This window comes from Phocoena phocoena, chromosome 10 (genome assembly GCF_963924675.1).
Source record: "Phocoena phocoena chromosome 10, mPhoPho1.1, whole genome shotgun sequence".
Classification (NCBI taxonomy): Eukaryota; Metazoa; Chordata; class Mammalia; order Artiodactyla; family Phocoenidae; genus Phocoena; species Phocoena phocoena.
The window spans coordinates 89380563-89396930 of record NC_089228.1 but is presented as its reverse complement, the minus strand read 5'-3'; the positions used below and the strand labels follow the sequence as shown (position 1 = coordinate 89396930).

The 16368-nt window shown below is 42.1% G+C and overlaps 1 protein-coding gene across 1 annotated transcript in view; it reads left to right on the top strand.

The window, feature by feature from the left end:
* Positions 1–11622, top strand: part of E2F3 (E2F transcription factor 3) — a 76844-nt gene extending 65222 nt beyond the window's left edge. Inside the window, exons 2-7 of the mRNA XM_065885663.1 lie at positions 2284–2395; positions 3621–3840; positions 5160–5318; positions 8602–8716; positions 10010–10145; positions 11309–11622. Of these exons, the coding sequence (XP_065741735.1) occupies positions 2284–2395; positions 3621–3840; positions 5160–5318; positions 8602–8716; positions 10010–10145; positions 11309–11571 (1005 nt within the window). The 3' untranslated portion in view covers positions 11572–11622. The remainder of the gene's footprint in view (positions 1–2283; positions 2396–3620; positions 3841–5159; positions 5319–8601; positions 8717–10009; positions 10146–11308) is intronic.
* The last annotated feature ends 4746 nt before the right edge of the window (positions 11623–16368 follow it).

The following is a 16368-nucleotide window of genomic DNA, read 5'->3' as shown; positions in this document are numbered from 1 at the left end:
TTTGCCTTCCTTCTGTGGACTTTAGCAGGGGCAGAGAGTACAGCTGTATATCTTCTTGGATTGCTTTCTACTGAGAAAAAGCCTCCAAAGCAAAGCTGTTTTCTCCTTCTCTACTTTTAGGTGAGCCTCTACAAAGCTTGACTCTTATCAGTAGTAATTTACTGCAGGCCACAGGAAAGAAGTGACCAACACACCTGGCCCCTTGTCATTAGCAAGGCCTGCCAGCTCCCCATTTCACTGGAGCCCGTCTTGACTCAGCCATTTCCACAGGTTGTCACATATTCTCCACACTTTCAGGAGCCCAACTCAAAGTGCTTTGAGCTAAAAGGAGACTTTATTGGCTAATGTAACTGATGTAACTGAAAAGTCTGGGGGAGCCCAACTGCATGACCTGACCCAGAGCTTTGAATGATGGCCTCAGACCCCTTTCTCTCTGTTTCTCCACTCTGCTTTCCCCTGGGGAGGCCTCATTTCCAGGTGGCTTCCTGCTACCAGCATATCAACCTTACTAAGAAGGCGCACCCCTTCCTACCAGTAGTTCCAGAAAAATTCCTGGGGTTGCCTTCGTTCAACGAGCTTTGGTCCTGTGCCAGAAGGACTGCAATCACTGTGGGCGAGGGGGAGGATGGAGCATAAAGACCAGCCCGGCCTGGGTCACCTGTGTGCAGCAGGCCACTCTTAGTCTGTGAGAGGGAAGGGATGCTCCCCGAAGAACAAGCAGGGAGTTTTGCCTGATGAAGCAGGAATGTTCACTGGGCCGACCAAAGCAACAGGCCCACACAAGGATTTGGCAAGAGTGTTTGGGAGCAGACAATGAAATGAAGAAAGTTAATTTGCTAATTGTCATTCCTAGGCCTTTGGAGTGGTGATGCACTGCTCAGCAGGAAGATAATGTGTGCCACTAATGCAAGCCACGTAGTAAAAAGATACATATATTTTCCGTATATATATACGGAAAGTGGTGAAATGATAACTTTAATAGCATCTTATTTAGTAATATTTTATAAAGCCGAAACAGCATCATTTTAACATGTAATCAACATAAAAATTATTCATGAGCTCTTTCAGCCTTTTTCGTGCTAAGTTTTGAAATCCAGTGTGTGTTTTACACGGACAGCACGTGTCAGATCGGATGAGCTGCCTGTGGCTTGTGAACAGAACGCGTTCAGCTGCTAAGTTGTTACTTCAGTTTCTATGTCTTGGGGAGTTATTTTGAAATTGTGAATCTCCTCATTAGAAGCATCCGCCCTGAAATGAGCCTAAATGCACATTGTCATGTGGGCGTCTAGTTGGTACCACCCCTGTCCGAACACCCTTCACACCCATGCAGTCAGTACTCAACAGTTACTTATTTAATAATTACCTGGCTTCTCTCCTGGACTCTACGCACTAGGAACCAAGGGACTCTTATCTGTCTTGCTTACCTCTGTTCCCTTCGCCCAGAGCCCAGTACATAAAAGACATGAAGTGCATATTTTTATATGAAAAATCAGATTAAAAACTTGGGTGAGAGCTTCTCGTTTGCCCAGTTTGATGACCAAATGGGGAAGGTAATCCTAGTTGAAACCCAGGATTGAGTGTTTGCGGTGTTTGTTATTCTGATGAATGCGCATTTGTAGTCTGTGACCAGTTGTGTTACTATTCAATCACCCTTTCTCTCATTGAATATATATATATATATATATATATAGAGAGAGAGAGAGAGAGAGAGAGAGAGAGAGAGAGAGAGTGTGTGTGTGTGTGTGTGTGAGACTGAATACCTACAGAAACCCAGGCTCTGTACCAAGCCCTGCGTATACAAAGATAAATGGGAAGCAGTCCCTGCCTTAAAGGAAATGAGAAACAGATAAGTAAAATAACTCTTACATCCAGCAAGTGTTATGATACCAATAAACACAGAGTGTTTGGGGAGCACAAGGAAGGGGGTTCAACCCAGGTCAGAGATGGAGACAGAAGCAGAGGTTTGCTGGGGAAAAGTGAATTTAAGTCCCGTGATGCCTGCGGTATTCTTAGTCTCCAGCCCCATGCCTGGCACGTCTGTTGAATCAATGAGTAAATGAACAAAGTGGCTCCAGAGCCTAACCCTGAAGGATGGTTGGATTTGTCCATCTGAGCCCAGGTGGCGAGAGCTCCGCCTCCGGAGCCGGAGCCCCGGCTGGAGGGAACCGAGACCCTGAGTGAAATGGAGGGGGCCAGCGGGGGCTGGCGCGAGCCTGTGGTGTCCGGCTTCACTTGTGATCGTCCACACGACCAGCGACCAACGACTGTACTCTCTTATTCCAGGCAAAGCGCAGGCTGGAGCTAGGAGAAAGCGGTCAGCAGTACCTCTCAGATGGTTTAAAAACCCCCAAGGGCAAAGGAAGAGCTGCGCTCCGAAGTCCAGATAGTCCAAAAAGTAAGGATTCCGTGATCTCTTCCTGTCTTGGGTGTGAGCCTCCCAACTTTCAGAGCTTGTGGCTGAAGGGATGCCAAGGTGTGGATAATTTTGGCATGTTTGGTTCTTTTTCATTTCTGCCTGTGCCTATCCAAAAAATAAATATGATGTCTGCAGACAACCAGTGAGAGGTTTACAGAGTCCCTCCGATACCTGAATACTGACTGCAGGGGAGGCCTCTTTTGATGTGTGCCGTTTCGTTTTTCAACTCAGAATACAAGCTCTTTGGCACTGTTCCATAGTCAAATCTAACTTTACCTTTCCTTCATGGACCTTACTTCAGGGACCAGGGCTAGCTGGGTGTAGGTGATGTCTATGCCAGCCTAAATCTCGAGTTCAGCGTATGGCAGCGTAAGGGTTGATTGAGACCAGCAAATTGCAGCTAGTTTCCATTTCCATCAAGCACAATCGTTGTTTCTTTTGGGAGAGAGAGAAAAGTAGGTTGGAAATAGCTAAATAGTCCTTTACATCTTTGGCATTTAATGCAAAGGCTAAATTAATTTAGACTTTGTCCTCTCCTATCCCATAGTGTATGAATTAGGCAATCCACAAATTGTGTGTCGTACTCAGTTAAACCCTTGACCTGTGCACCTGTAAGAGAATAAATGCAATATTAAATGAGGACAGTTCATTCCAGAGGGATGGGGAGACTGGACTGAACGACCTTTCCAGGTATTCTTCATCTACATTCTTTGAAAAGTTGGTGAACAAGTTATATACACACAGAGACACTGGAGTATGAAAGGGCCGTTAGGATGGGTCTGTCTGGGTCCCATCAGCAAACGCTGGGGAGATTCACAGCCGGACCCCATCAAATTAGGCTCCACATGTGCTGATCCCATGAGGCTACAGCACTTTTTCATTCATTCAACAGATATTTTTGAGCACCTACTATGTGTGAGATACTTCACTAGACCCCAGGGAGTAGGGTAAGCCAAAGTAGAAACTACCGAGAAATTCACAGTAAAACGCTTTAATCAAACAGGAGTTTTTACTATCCCTTCCTTTTCTAATAATTTCATAGCTTTCCATAACTCACCACAAACATCAGCGACAACAGCTTTGCTTCCAACACTAATACCTGGGCAGCTGGGGGAATGGGGGCTTGCTTGACTGCAAAGAAACCCTTCATTTCTTTACCTTTCCCCCTATCCCCCCACCCGCTCGGCTTTTGTTTTTCTTTAAGCTCCAAAATCTCCCTCAGAAAAAACACGGTATGATACGTCACTTGGTCTGCTCACCAAGAAGTTCATTCAGCTACTGAGCCAGTCACCTGATGGGGTCTTGGATTTGAACAAGGCAGCAGAGGTGCTGAAGGTGCAAAAGAGAAGGATTTATGACATCACCAATGTACTGGAAGGCATCCACCTCATTAAGAAGAAGTCTAAAAACAACGTGCAGTGGATGTGAGTATGAGTCACGGGGCCCGCAATTCACTGGCTCTGGGGTCCTTGCAAACTGCAGAGGGGTTTCTCCCAGGCCCAACTTTCACGCCCATGCCCACACTTCATTCCTTTTCTCTCCTACTTCTCTCTCCTTCTCTCTTCCCTCCTCAACTCCTAGCCAGAAGTTCAAAGTCTCTTTACAAAGAGACCTTCTGTTTAGATGCTGTCAGAGATAAAAGGGTTTATATTCAATTAACCTCAAGCAAGGGGATCCTGGGATTAAATGGAGCCCTGCATCTGTAAAGTAAAACGCTGTTCATCTGTCACCGTGATATCTACGTGTGTGCTCACATGTGTAATCTAATAGATGCTTACACAGGTCTGTGGCTTGTCTCTAGTAGGAGTTTAGAAACTATCTGTGGCTGTGTATCAACACGTCTGTGTGTACGCACAGTTGTCAGGTATCTTTATTGATGGTTCTCATCGCCGATTAACTCACTTTCTGTGTAAATTGAGTCAAGGTTCCTTCTGGAAAACCGGGATGATAATACTTGTCATCTACACACCCACATGTATGATTAAATGTATGATAATGTCATTTGTGAATTATGGACACAGCATCTGAACACCCAGTGTATCAGAAGGAACTATGAAAGCATTATTGGAAGGAATAAATCTGTTACGGTTGGCTTTGAAAAAAATATTACTTCAAACATGATAAAATGAACATGTACTTTTTGGAATTTTATGACAATTCAGTGACCCATTTTAGCCTGTGGTTGAGACAAACCTGTTGGGAACTGGGTTTTGTTCTTGTATCCAGCACAAATACCTGTTTTCTTCACCTCCTTTTCCTTTTTAGTTGTTGGTATAAGACCCTCAGAAATTACCTACGTCTTTCATGCTTTTTTTTTGGATGACGTTTGGTTGAAATTTGAACCATTCCATCTTTCTCTTCAAATTTTTCTATCTTGCTATGTCTTTCTATCCTTTTTCCCCTGTTTCTTTTCCCCCTGCTGGGAGGCATGTGGCAGGAAGGAGCCGCCTCCTTTTGCCCTTTGAATTTGAGTCTTCTGAAGAAACAGCCTCCTCTGGAGGAAAGAAACCTGAAAATAGCAGTGTTTCTTTCACTTAATTTCTATGGTGTGAAAAGTGAAGGACTTTATGTACGGAAAAATATGTATAAACATTCTAATTTTAACACTTGGCTAACAAACAGTGTGACCTCCTGCATCAAGAGGGGACATTTACCCAAAGGACTGTTTCTCCCAGCCCTCCCTTTCGCCCTCTCCCCTTTGGCCTGTCGAGCAGCCATGCAGAGTCTGTGTTTGGGTTTCCAGGGGCTGCAGTCTGTCTGAGGACGGGGGCATGCTGGCCCAGTGTCAAGGCCTGTCTAAAGAAGTGACCGAGCTCAGTCAGGAAGAGAAGAAATTAGATGAACTGATCCAAAGCTGCACCCTGGACCTCAAACTGTTAACCGAGGATTCAGAGAATCAAAGATATCCTTTGTGCCACCTCTTTGGCGGGGGTTACTGCCTTCTAGACTATTTCCAGAGTTGATGATCTGACTTTTATGCACAAGGTAGAATTTTACTCGTTTCATACAAGTAAGCGTGTGTGTGTGTGTGTGTGTGTGTGTAGGTGTGTGTTCAGTATTTATGGAATGATAGTCATTAGACTGCATCCTATCGTACCTCTTTTTTTTTTTTTTTTTTGCGGTACACGGGCCTCTCACTGTTGCAGCCTTTCCTGTTGCGGAGCACAGGCTCCGGACGCGCAGGTTCAGCGCCCATGGCTCACGGGCCCAGCCGCTCCGCGGCATGTGGGATCTTCCCGGACCGGGGCACGAACCCGCGTCCCCTGCATCGGCAGGCGGACTCTCAACCACTGCGCCACCAGGGAAGCCCAGGCAACACTATTAATGAGATATGTAAGGTGTCAGTATTCATATTAATGATAACAGCAGATTCGTCTTGGGCTTCCCAGGTTTTAGGTGGGTGTTAGCTGTCACTGTTGGGGTTCTCATATTCTCTTTTCTTTTCATCAGCTATTGGGGGCAATTGGAATTTGTTGAATCTGTAATTGAACTCTAGTTGAAGGGATTGAAAGAGTATAGAAGAGTCGTTTTATAATTTTTAAAGCACGTTATGCTGAATCACAGCACCAAAAACTGATTTCAGAAACACCTCAAGGCCTAAGAAATCTCAGCGTATCCATTCATCCACACACATTAGTCCTTGGAAGTAAAAATATAAAAAGCCAACTCTTGGGGCTTCCCTGGTGGCGCAGTGGTTGAGAGTCTGCCTGCCGATGCAGGGGACACGGGTTCGTGCCCCGGTCCAGGAAGATCCCACATGCCGCAGAGCGGTTGGGCCCGTGAGCCATGGCCGCTGGGCCTGCGCGTCTGGAGCCTGTGCTCCGCAACGGGAGAGGCCACAACAGTGAGAGGCCCGCATACTGCAAAAAAAAAAAAAAGCCAACTCTTGTTCTTAACTGGCTGACAATCTGTTGACCACCTGAGGAGAACTTACTGTTCATCACCTCACTTCAGACCGTAGAGGAGAGAGATTACTTCATCATGCTGACGAGAAGATTTTGCAATTTTCTCACTTATTAGTAGGAAACAAAACCAGTATTTTAAATAATCCCATCTCTGATTTTAGTTCCCCATTTATCTTCGTTAGAAAATAAAATGTGACCTGCCCGGTTTCTTCTAGTGTCTCATCTCTAGTAGGCTTTCCCTTGGAGTTATGGGGACATTTATTTTCCAACTTAAGCAGTTTTTTTTGAAACTCTGATTGTTCATTTCCTGTTGGCCAAAGGATTAACCTTGTCAGCTGATGCTTAGTGAGCTGGGGAAGAGGCGTGCTGATTGGACACCGCCCCCTCGCCCCTCCCCGTGGTGGCCAGAGTGGGCTTACACCGGAAGAAATGAGAGTAGCTCTAGTTGGGCTGCTTCCTACATTGTTTACTCGGGAGCCCCTTCGGGGAGGAGACGTGGCTGTTCCATGTGATGGGCAGCTTACAGCCTTGTCACCTACATTAGCTTTCTCTGGTGCCTTTGTTGCAGAAAATGAAAGCTTCCTTGCAGGGGGCTGCTAACCCAAGAAGGAGGGAGCCCCAATGGAAGCACTTTTAAGTTTGTGAGATGGGAGAATACGTTTGCACAATTTATTTCCATTTGCCATCCAGTTCCGAATTTGGTACAGCTTGCTCACAAATGTGTTGAAATTTCCCTTCCTGCGGCACGTTGGGTAATTGTAGATGAGGTTTTATTTTAATAAATGGTTGTCGAATAGCTTTTTGACAGTGGGCTGTGGAGTAAGTACCTAGTTATCAGTTTCCCCACTGTTCTCAGTAAAAATTCGTAACTGTCAGGTCTTCTGTAAAGACAGCAATTGGCTTCCTTGATGAAACAGATGATGACCTAAAACCCAGAATCCTGCGTGAGCTGTCCTGTCAAGCTCAACACTGAAATAGCTGTTGTCTGAACTACTGAGACTTAAAGATGATAGTCTGTGATAGATGCCCCTAAATGTACATGCAGATTTTGGGTGAATGTGCTTTTTTCTGGACAGCAGGTTCATAGCTTCCTGCAATTTCTAATAAAAAGCTACTAATCTAAGGGACATCATTTCCTCTAGGCTTTCTAAGCCCTGTTTCTGTATTTAACATGTTAGATCACAGACTCTATTCACTACATTATATTACCTCCGGAAATGCTTTTGTTGGGTTGTGATTTGCTGTTTTATCCTAGGCATTTTTTGTAAGTTAAGATGAAAAGCAACTGGCTAAAGACATTGTATGTTAATTATGGTACTCCATGCCCCTTATAAGAGAAAGCTATGCAACCTGTCCTCTTGTAGTACCAAGTCAAAGCCTGTCTCTCTAAGCAAGCTAGCATGAATACTTTATCATAAAATAAGTACCATGTTCTTTCGTAATATCCTCTTAGGTTTAACTGTCAGGGCACTTTAAAGAATTGTTCAGTGCTCGGAAGTAACTACCAAGAGTACTGAAATATTATTTTACTCTCTTTTCCTAAATCATTTAGGTTGCAGATCATCTGGAAGCTGCTTTCCTCCTTGTGAACACTGAAATGTTGTAGTTAATAATATCATACAAAGGGTAGTCTTTCTAACAGAGAAGTAATGACACTCTTATCAGTAGGCAACATATAATCACAACCAGCCCAGGTACACTTAAGGAAACAAGCTCTCTGCCTGAGCAGTACTCGGAGTTCTTCCGCTGATACATAGATTTCATTCATTCATTTGGGTGGCTGCTGACACTTTTTAATAATCAAGTAGCAGATAGAAGTTACCGGTGTTTCAACAAAATTAGGGTTAATAGGGCTTAAATTTTTTCTGTGAATTGGGATCTGCCATCATTCAATTTGAGTGACAGAGTACTTCATTGGAGTTCATGCAATACCTGTGCTCCAGAGGAACCTGGTTTGAAAATCCCTGACGAAATTGGGTTCCAGTTTTCTTTTGAGAGTTTATTTTAACTATTCTGTTTCTGTGTTTATGTTAATATCTTAAGTAGCCATGAACTTAGAAATGGAAAGAAAAAAGCTAGACACTTCTTTTGTTGTTTAGAATAACAACCAGAAAAGAAGATTCATGGAAGATCCCATATATTTAAAGATCTAGAAGGAGAGACAGATATATTCTTCTAAGAAATAAAATACTTAAAAATTTTTCCATGCATCTATTTTGTTATCTTCATAATGGTTACATCCGAGATGATTAGTTGGAAGATTTCCTTAACACTCATTACGTTAGCTTATGTTACATATCAAGATATTCGAAAAATTAGTGGCCTTAAAGACCAAACTGTTATAGTTGTGAAAGCCCCTCCAGAAACAAGACTTGAAGTGCCTGACCCAATAGAGGTAAGGAGATAACGTCTTTGTTCATCTGTAGAGATCTTTTTGGAATGCCTGGTGTTAAAGAATCATTGACTCCTGATTAAAGTCTGTATTCTCCTAAAAGCTTGATAGTTCTTCCCCATCTGTTTTACTTAATCCTAACTTTAAAAACATTTCAACAGTTTGATATGTATTGAGTGCCCAAAAATTCTAATTTTAACATAGCAGGGCATTCAACTCAAAGTGGTATATGGGGCCCTGTCCCTCTTGTATTTTCTCTTTTTCATAATTTGTTATATGGTAGTTCTGATCCATTTGAACTGGTGGGGAATTTTACGTTGATTACCCTGGATGTGGTCCCCACCATGGACAGAGATATAAATGTTTTAAAGTAGTTCCCTAACTTATCTTAGGACATTTTAAGAATTTATCATTTATAAAGAAATCAAATGGGACTTCGGGTTAATTGATAGACTAGAATATTGTAAGAAAATAAGGAGCATAGTTTCGTGATTGCTTTCAGATATACTTTGATAACATAGGCCTAGACTATAAAAGATACAGAAATGTAGTAAAAGAATGTGTAGAAAATAAAAAGAGAATGAAATTTGCAAGCTCCCATCTAGGGTGGAGTTCTCACCTTAAATGATAATAATAGCTCTATGACCTAGATAGAGAAGAATTTTAAATGTAAGTGTACTGCATTCTCTCATTAAACTCAGTTCCTAGCACTTAAGAGTACTATTCCTCCAGTGGCTATTAAAGTTCAACATAAAAAAAACCCTACTGTTAAGGAATAATAACATGGGAATACCGTATTTGGAACACTTAAAAGACCTTCTAACAGTTTGCATAAAAGGAATATATATATATTTTTTAAATTCACCTCCTCTTGGCAAGGGTCAGCAAACTTTTTCTTTAAAGAGCCAGACAGTAAATGTTTTTGGCTGTGTGAGCCCTACAGTCTGTTGGGACTATTCAACTGCCCAGCTCTGCCATCATAGCATGAAAAAAAGAAAAGAAGAAAAAAAAAAATATATCAGCCAGAGGCTACACACAAACAAGGGGAATGGGCGTGACTCTGCCAATAAAACTTTATTTGCAAAGCCAGTTTGTGGACAGGATTGACCCTCGGGCTGCAGTTTGCGGACCCCTGCTCTAGAGGATGACAGTCATTGATTGAGGTGGACTGCCAGTAGAGAAACAAAAGGAACAATGAAAATTACCCTTACTTTCCATTTTTTGATGAAGATTACTATAGCTCTCATTTCCAAAAGAACTTTCTGTTTGAACTTATCTCACTTCTTCTGTTCATAGAGCCTACAAATACATTTGGCAAGTACCCAAGGACCCATTGAGGTTTATTTGTGTCCAGAAGAGACTGAAACACACAGTCCAATGAAAACAAACAACCAAGACCACAATGGGAATATCTCTAAACCCACTTCCAAAGGTAAAAATTCCACTTTTGTCATTTGGAAACTATGTTAAAAATGAATGTGGCTAGAAGGATCCTGTATCAGAATCACAAGTCTAGGCAAGAAACAAAAATTTCTGTTATTAATGTTATTAAGGTAACATTTTTTTTTTAAAAAAGTCATTCTGAATAGTTTGCAGAAGAAAATAATGATCTTCTTCAGGGCAAATGGCTCCTCCACCCACTTAATGGAGCCCCTACAGGCTTTTGCCATCAGCAGAGACCATTTCTTTACAGTGTTTTGGAAAACCAGCGGAAGTGAGGAGTGGCGCTGTAAGCTGTCTGGGTGAATCACCAGCTACACTTGGCTGCGCACCTCTGAGTGATACCGCAGAGATCATTGGAGAGGGAACTGAAAAAAGTTAGGAGAGAAGAGCCTTTTGCCAAAGAAGTTTTATCCTAATTTCCCCCGCAATGTGATGGGGAGAGAATAAGGGAGGGAAACCCCAGGAAAATAAATCTAATGCATCCCTCCACTGTCTACACAGCAAGGGAAGCTTTTTGCAGTCTTTTTGTTTTTTTCAGATTGGAGATATGCATTTAATTTGCTTCTACTACCTCCCAATATAGGAGCAAGAATAGGAATGATTTAAGTGATCAGGTCTGACTTAATATTGAGGGGGAGAAAAAAATGCTACCTCAAATGGTAAAACAAAAGACCACTTTTTTTTTTCCACCCTAGAACTTCGAAGTGGATGTGTCTTTTTATTTGTATTTTTAGAAGTATCTTTAATAAGCTACTTGTTCAAAAAGAGACTAAGTTAAAATTGGTGATCTCTACTAAGGAGCCAACTTTTCAGTCTGTAGGTTTTGTTTTCTTTTGTTTTTCTTTACAGAATGACTAACTGATAGCAGGACATTTTTTAGCTTGTTAGCCTCTAATCTTTGAAGCTACGTGTATTCTTGTTTGCTGTCGGTATTTTAAAAGATGAGTGAGTAGACAAGAACACAGAAAGGCTTACCAGAGTCACTGCTCACAAAGCCTGTTAGCATGAGGTGATCTATACTGTAATGTCATCTAATTGTCCTTAGCAAATAGTGTGCAGGCTTTTATAACAGCAACACGTACATGCTTCCCCAAAATTAATTTGATTGTTGCCTAACTTATTTTCTTGTGTCCACCAACTTTTTCCTTTCAGACTTGGCTTCAACCAACTCAGGACATAGTGATTGCTCGATTTCTATGGCAAACCTTTCTCCTTTGGCCTCCCCAGCCAACCTTTTACAGCAGACTGAGGACCAAATTCCTTCCAACCTAGAAGGACCATTTGTGAACTTACTGCCCCCCCTGCTCCAAGAAGACTATCTCCTAAGCCTTGGGGAGGAGGAAGGCATCAGCGATCTCTTTGATGCTTACGATCTGGAAAAGCTCCCGCTGGTGGAAGACTTCATGTGTAGCTGATTATGCTTTGTGTGGACTTCCCTTATAAACCCATATTTTTTTATTATGAAACCGAACATCTGTCATGCAGTGTTGTCCCTTCCTACCTTCTTCCTCCAAGATAGTATCATGAAGTAAACTACAAACTTCAGAACAAAGCTGACATTTTAATGAATTTAAAAAAAAGAAGAAAAATGTCTAAACGCACAGTTGCAGGCGCCCTTGGGAAAGCCCTGCCTCGCCCCAGGCTCCAAAATCTCCTGGATGAGTCAGCAAGTGAGAAAATGTGCAATCAGGTGTCTCTCACCCGTCCTTTTCCTCCCTCCCTCCTGGACTGGCTTGCTGTGCCTGACGGATGGGCTGTAGACTGGGGTCTGGCCACCTGGCCCACTCGCAAACAGCAATCTTCCTTAATAGCATTTCAAGCCGTGCCTTCTTCGCAGAATGCATGTCTTTGGGGTCTGCTAATTTGGAATGGAACTGCAGGAACTGTAAACTTGAAGTCATGCTAAAGTATGAAATGGATTTCTTCAGCTCTTCTTAGGAATATTTAAATTACTGTCATAATTCAGTTTAAGCTATGGACCGCATGTCCCACTAGGAGGTCAAGAGATCCTCCACAGCCTTTCAGATGAAGAAACTGTTTTCAAGTATTTGTCGCAGATACAGAAGAATAGTTGAGTTCTGCCCCTCTGAGCTGTTGTGGATTTTTCCTGTCTCCATAAACCACTTCCACTCCCCTGCCCCCAATGTATTCGTAAGTTTGAAGTTGATTTGTAGCAAATGCCTACTTTGGAGTTCTTTGTGGATTATTTTAGATTTTTTTTTTAAGCTGCCATTTAAGCATTCCTGTGGCACCCATCACCATTTCAATTTAATTGTTTACTTTGAAGCAGTTTTTGCTAATTCAAATTATTTAAGCAGAGGTAGAGAACCTCTATTGATCAGAGCATCTAAACGTGTGTGATCTAAGGTTTAACAGCCTCTGCAAGAAGCTTCGCCCCATCTTGCTTCCTTTCCCAGGAGGGGGCGCTTGGAGCCAGTGGAGCTCGCTGACAGGGGCGGCCCATCTGGAAGGAGAACCAGGTCAGATGACACAGCAGCCCCAAGGAGCAGCAGGTGTGGATCCCTCCGTCCTTGGGCTTCCCGGGCCCCCGTGACCGGGGAAAGGGCTCTCTTATACTGCACTCAGGGAGACCACTTCTCAGGATGGGGTCAGATGGAGAGGCCTCTGGGGAGAAAGACATCCCTCGTTGTGAGTAGGGTTCTATCAGTGGCATTTACTTCCGCTGGTGAGAACAGCTCCCATTCCCCTCCCGCTACGAAGGAGTGAGCTGGACCAAGGGAAGTCAGGGATGTAGAAAAAGAGGACGGGATGCCAGGGCATCTTCCCCTTAACTCTTCAGGAATGGTGTCCCAAGTTGGAGGCTTCGTGACAGCTGCAAATCCTACCAGTTCTGTCCAAGAATGGCTTTCCCATTGGCCAGGGGGAGATGGCCCTCTCCCGCTGGGAATGTGGCAGAGTACCTCACATCCATTCCTTGGATGCTAAAGACTGTGGGAATGAGGGAGTCATCTAAAAAACAAACCTCAACACAAAGAACAGTTAAATTGAAATGCTATGTGCCCAACACAGCGGTAGGCACATAGTAAGGCACTCGATTCACGTGTTCAATTGAATGGCAAATATATCCCTTAGGAAAAACACAAAACAAAACCGCGAAAGCCCTAGCCGGGTTAGTCTAGGTAGATTTCCACAATATGCAAAGTGGTGGTCGGGTCAAAACAATGACACCAGCACTTTAAACTATTTGTGTAGGTATGCATGGGTGTATGTTTGAGAAGAAAAACAAAGGTGCAGATCATCCTCCCTTTTCTTCTGCCTCCATCCCCACCCCCGTCGTCCCCTCATACACACACTGGACTTGGTCCGAGATGAAGCATTGGGGGGGTGGGGGGAGGAAGGGGGAGCTTTGTGTCAAGTGCCTACTGGAAATGCACTGTGGGGTGTTTTCCTGTATGGGAAACCATTTATGCCAAGCTTTTCCCCATTTCCCATATTTATCTCATCTGGTTAGCTGCCTCCGCTTCCAGCTTTGTGTAATTCTCTTTGCCAGCTGCACAAAAGCTGATTTTTTCCCAAAGTCTAAAGACTGAGCTCACCTGACTAGGTGTTTGTGTGTTTGGTTCAATTTCTCGTTAAACCTTTTCGTAACGTGATGCCGTATTTATTGTTTTAAAAATGAAAGGAATCCTAATAAGTCTTACAAGTTCCTTCATGCATAAGGTTTTCCCAGTTAATGGGCTTAACTGGTGTACATTAATTAGACGTCCATACTGTGTTCTGTTTGCATTATTAGTCATTTTATTTTTTACATAGTATCTGGCACACAAAGTGGGTTAGTACTACAGTATTTGCGTTACTTTAAGTACTGAGTATGCAGGTTTCCTGGTGCCGTTGAGTTGCTGCTATTAAAGCTCACACATGAAATGGCTAAAAGTTACACGTGTGCGTATTATGACTGCGTGAGCCTTAGAAAGTAAACTGTATAAAGAGCAACACATGAGCTGTCAAACAGTGTTAGGTGTGTGTTTATATGTACAGATCTGTGCGTAGCAATCGTTTTATTTAAGTTGATATGCAGCCTACTCATATTTTCATTATCTAGCAATTTTGTACAAAAATAGCAATTGATTTGTAAACACTGCCAGAATATTTTCTAGCTGGTTTGTAATTTTTTAAGAGTGTTGTTTTGTTTTTGTTGTTGTTGTTGTTGCGTTCTTGTGTTCATTTCTGTTGTAAGTGTAGATCTGTAAATACAATTGCAGTATTTAAAGCTTCAGCTTTCAGGAAAAAGAAACGTAAGAACTCAGCGTGTGCATGACAACTTGTGTGTACAAGAGGAGGGATTTGAAGGAAGATGCCTTGCAGAGTGAGTCGGGTGGCAACTGTCAGATTGTGGGAATTTCTTTTCCTATGGGGTACGTGATTTTGTCAAAAGTAAGTATTTCTCCCAAAATTGGGAGCAGGCAAACTACTAATCAGTTTAGCTTTGTGTTGTATGCTAGTTAAAAGAAGAAAATATGTAATATAATGTAAAAAAAAAAAAAAGCTTTTATGATGGATTTTGTAAATAGATTTGTTACAGGGTAACCTGTTCTCTAGCTGTGATCTTACCACTTCAAATGGGTGTAATTTGAATAAATTTTGTATGGTAAAGGATCAATAAAATGATTTTTTTTTAAAGAGCTTAGACTTGTGGATGGATTTTCTTACTATTGTCTTATGCTCCTACATTCATTTTATTTTTAAAGACACGCTTAGCAAGTTAAGGGGAACGTTTGAACAAAAACTCATAACATCGTATGTCTTCCCATTTAGTTGGGATTTGGGGAACATTAAGCAAAAAATTTTTTGAGCACCTGTGTTATGCTTGCCACTCTGGGAAGCAGAAGCACTTGCCATGTCTCTGATCACTTGGCAGAAACCACTACCAGGTGTGGAGGATTTTTACACTGAGAAAGTGACAAGTCAAGTCTTATTCCTCATAAGGAGTATGAAGCCAGTAGATTCTATTTCTCAAGATTGGTAATTACCTTCCTCGTTCTAGATTCTGTTTCTTATAATGCCACCTGTGAACAACTTCGGATTTTTTTTTTGACTGCCATGTCACTCCTAACTCAGAGCTCATTATGTAAAAACTTCAAAATGTATATCGTATACACACACAGACACACAATCAATACACAAGAGTTAATATACAAAAAAGAAACATCCCCTGCCGCCCCCCCACCCCCGTCTATTCACCCCAGAGGTAACCACTATTTTCATTTTTCCTGTGTGTATCCTTCTGGTCTAGGTGTTTTCTAGGCATATATAAACACGTGTTTATATACAGTTTTTAACATAAATCGTACTTAATACATATATGTTGACGTTTAGCTTTTTTTTTTTTCCACTAAATAGCATCGTGGACATCTTTCCATGTTTGTACTTAGAGATTATGTTCATTCCCTTCAAAGGCTGCATAGCATTCCAGTGATTAAAATTTTATTTAATAATTTATTTACCTAGCTAATTTCCTGTTTGAAGATATTTTTGGAATAGAAAATATGTTTTATTGAATGCTTATACTATGCCAGGTACTATTTTTTTTTAATATGGTAAAATACACATAGCATAAAATTTACCATTAGTGACATTTAATACATGTACCATGTTGTGCAATGATCACCACTCTGGTTCCAGAACATTTTCATCATCCAAAAAGGAAACCGCACACCCATTAAGCAGCCACCCCCCATCCTCTTCTAGTCCCAGCCCCTGACAACCACTAATCCGTTTTCTGTCCCTATGGATTTGCCTGTTTTGGTTATTTCCTATAAATGGAATCATACAATATGTGACCTTTCTGCTTTTTTTTCACTTAGCATTATGTCCTCAAGGTTCATTCATGTGGAAGCATGTATCAGTACCTCCTTCCTTTTTATGCCTGGATAATATCCCGTTGCATGGATATACCACATTTCCATTATCTGTCCATCAGCTGATAGACATTTGGGTTGTTTCCACTCTTTGGCTACTGGAACACCAGGTACTATTTTAAGTGCTTCATGTGAGTGCTCTGTGGTTTTTCACGGCACACGTCACTAGCTAATCCTATATACGTTACCGCTCCTCTTCTAGAATGTGAGCTCAATGAGGAGAGGTACTTTGTATTACTCACTGTTGTGCCCCCAGTCCCTAAAATAGTGCCTGGCACATAATAAGCACCTAATACATATCTAAATGAATTATTTGTATTTAGCAGATGAGTC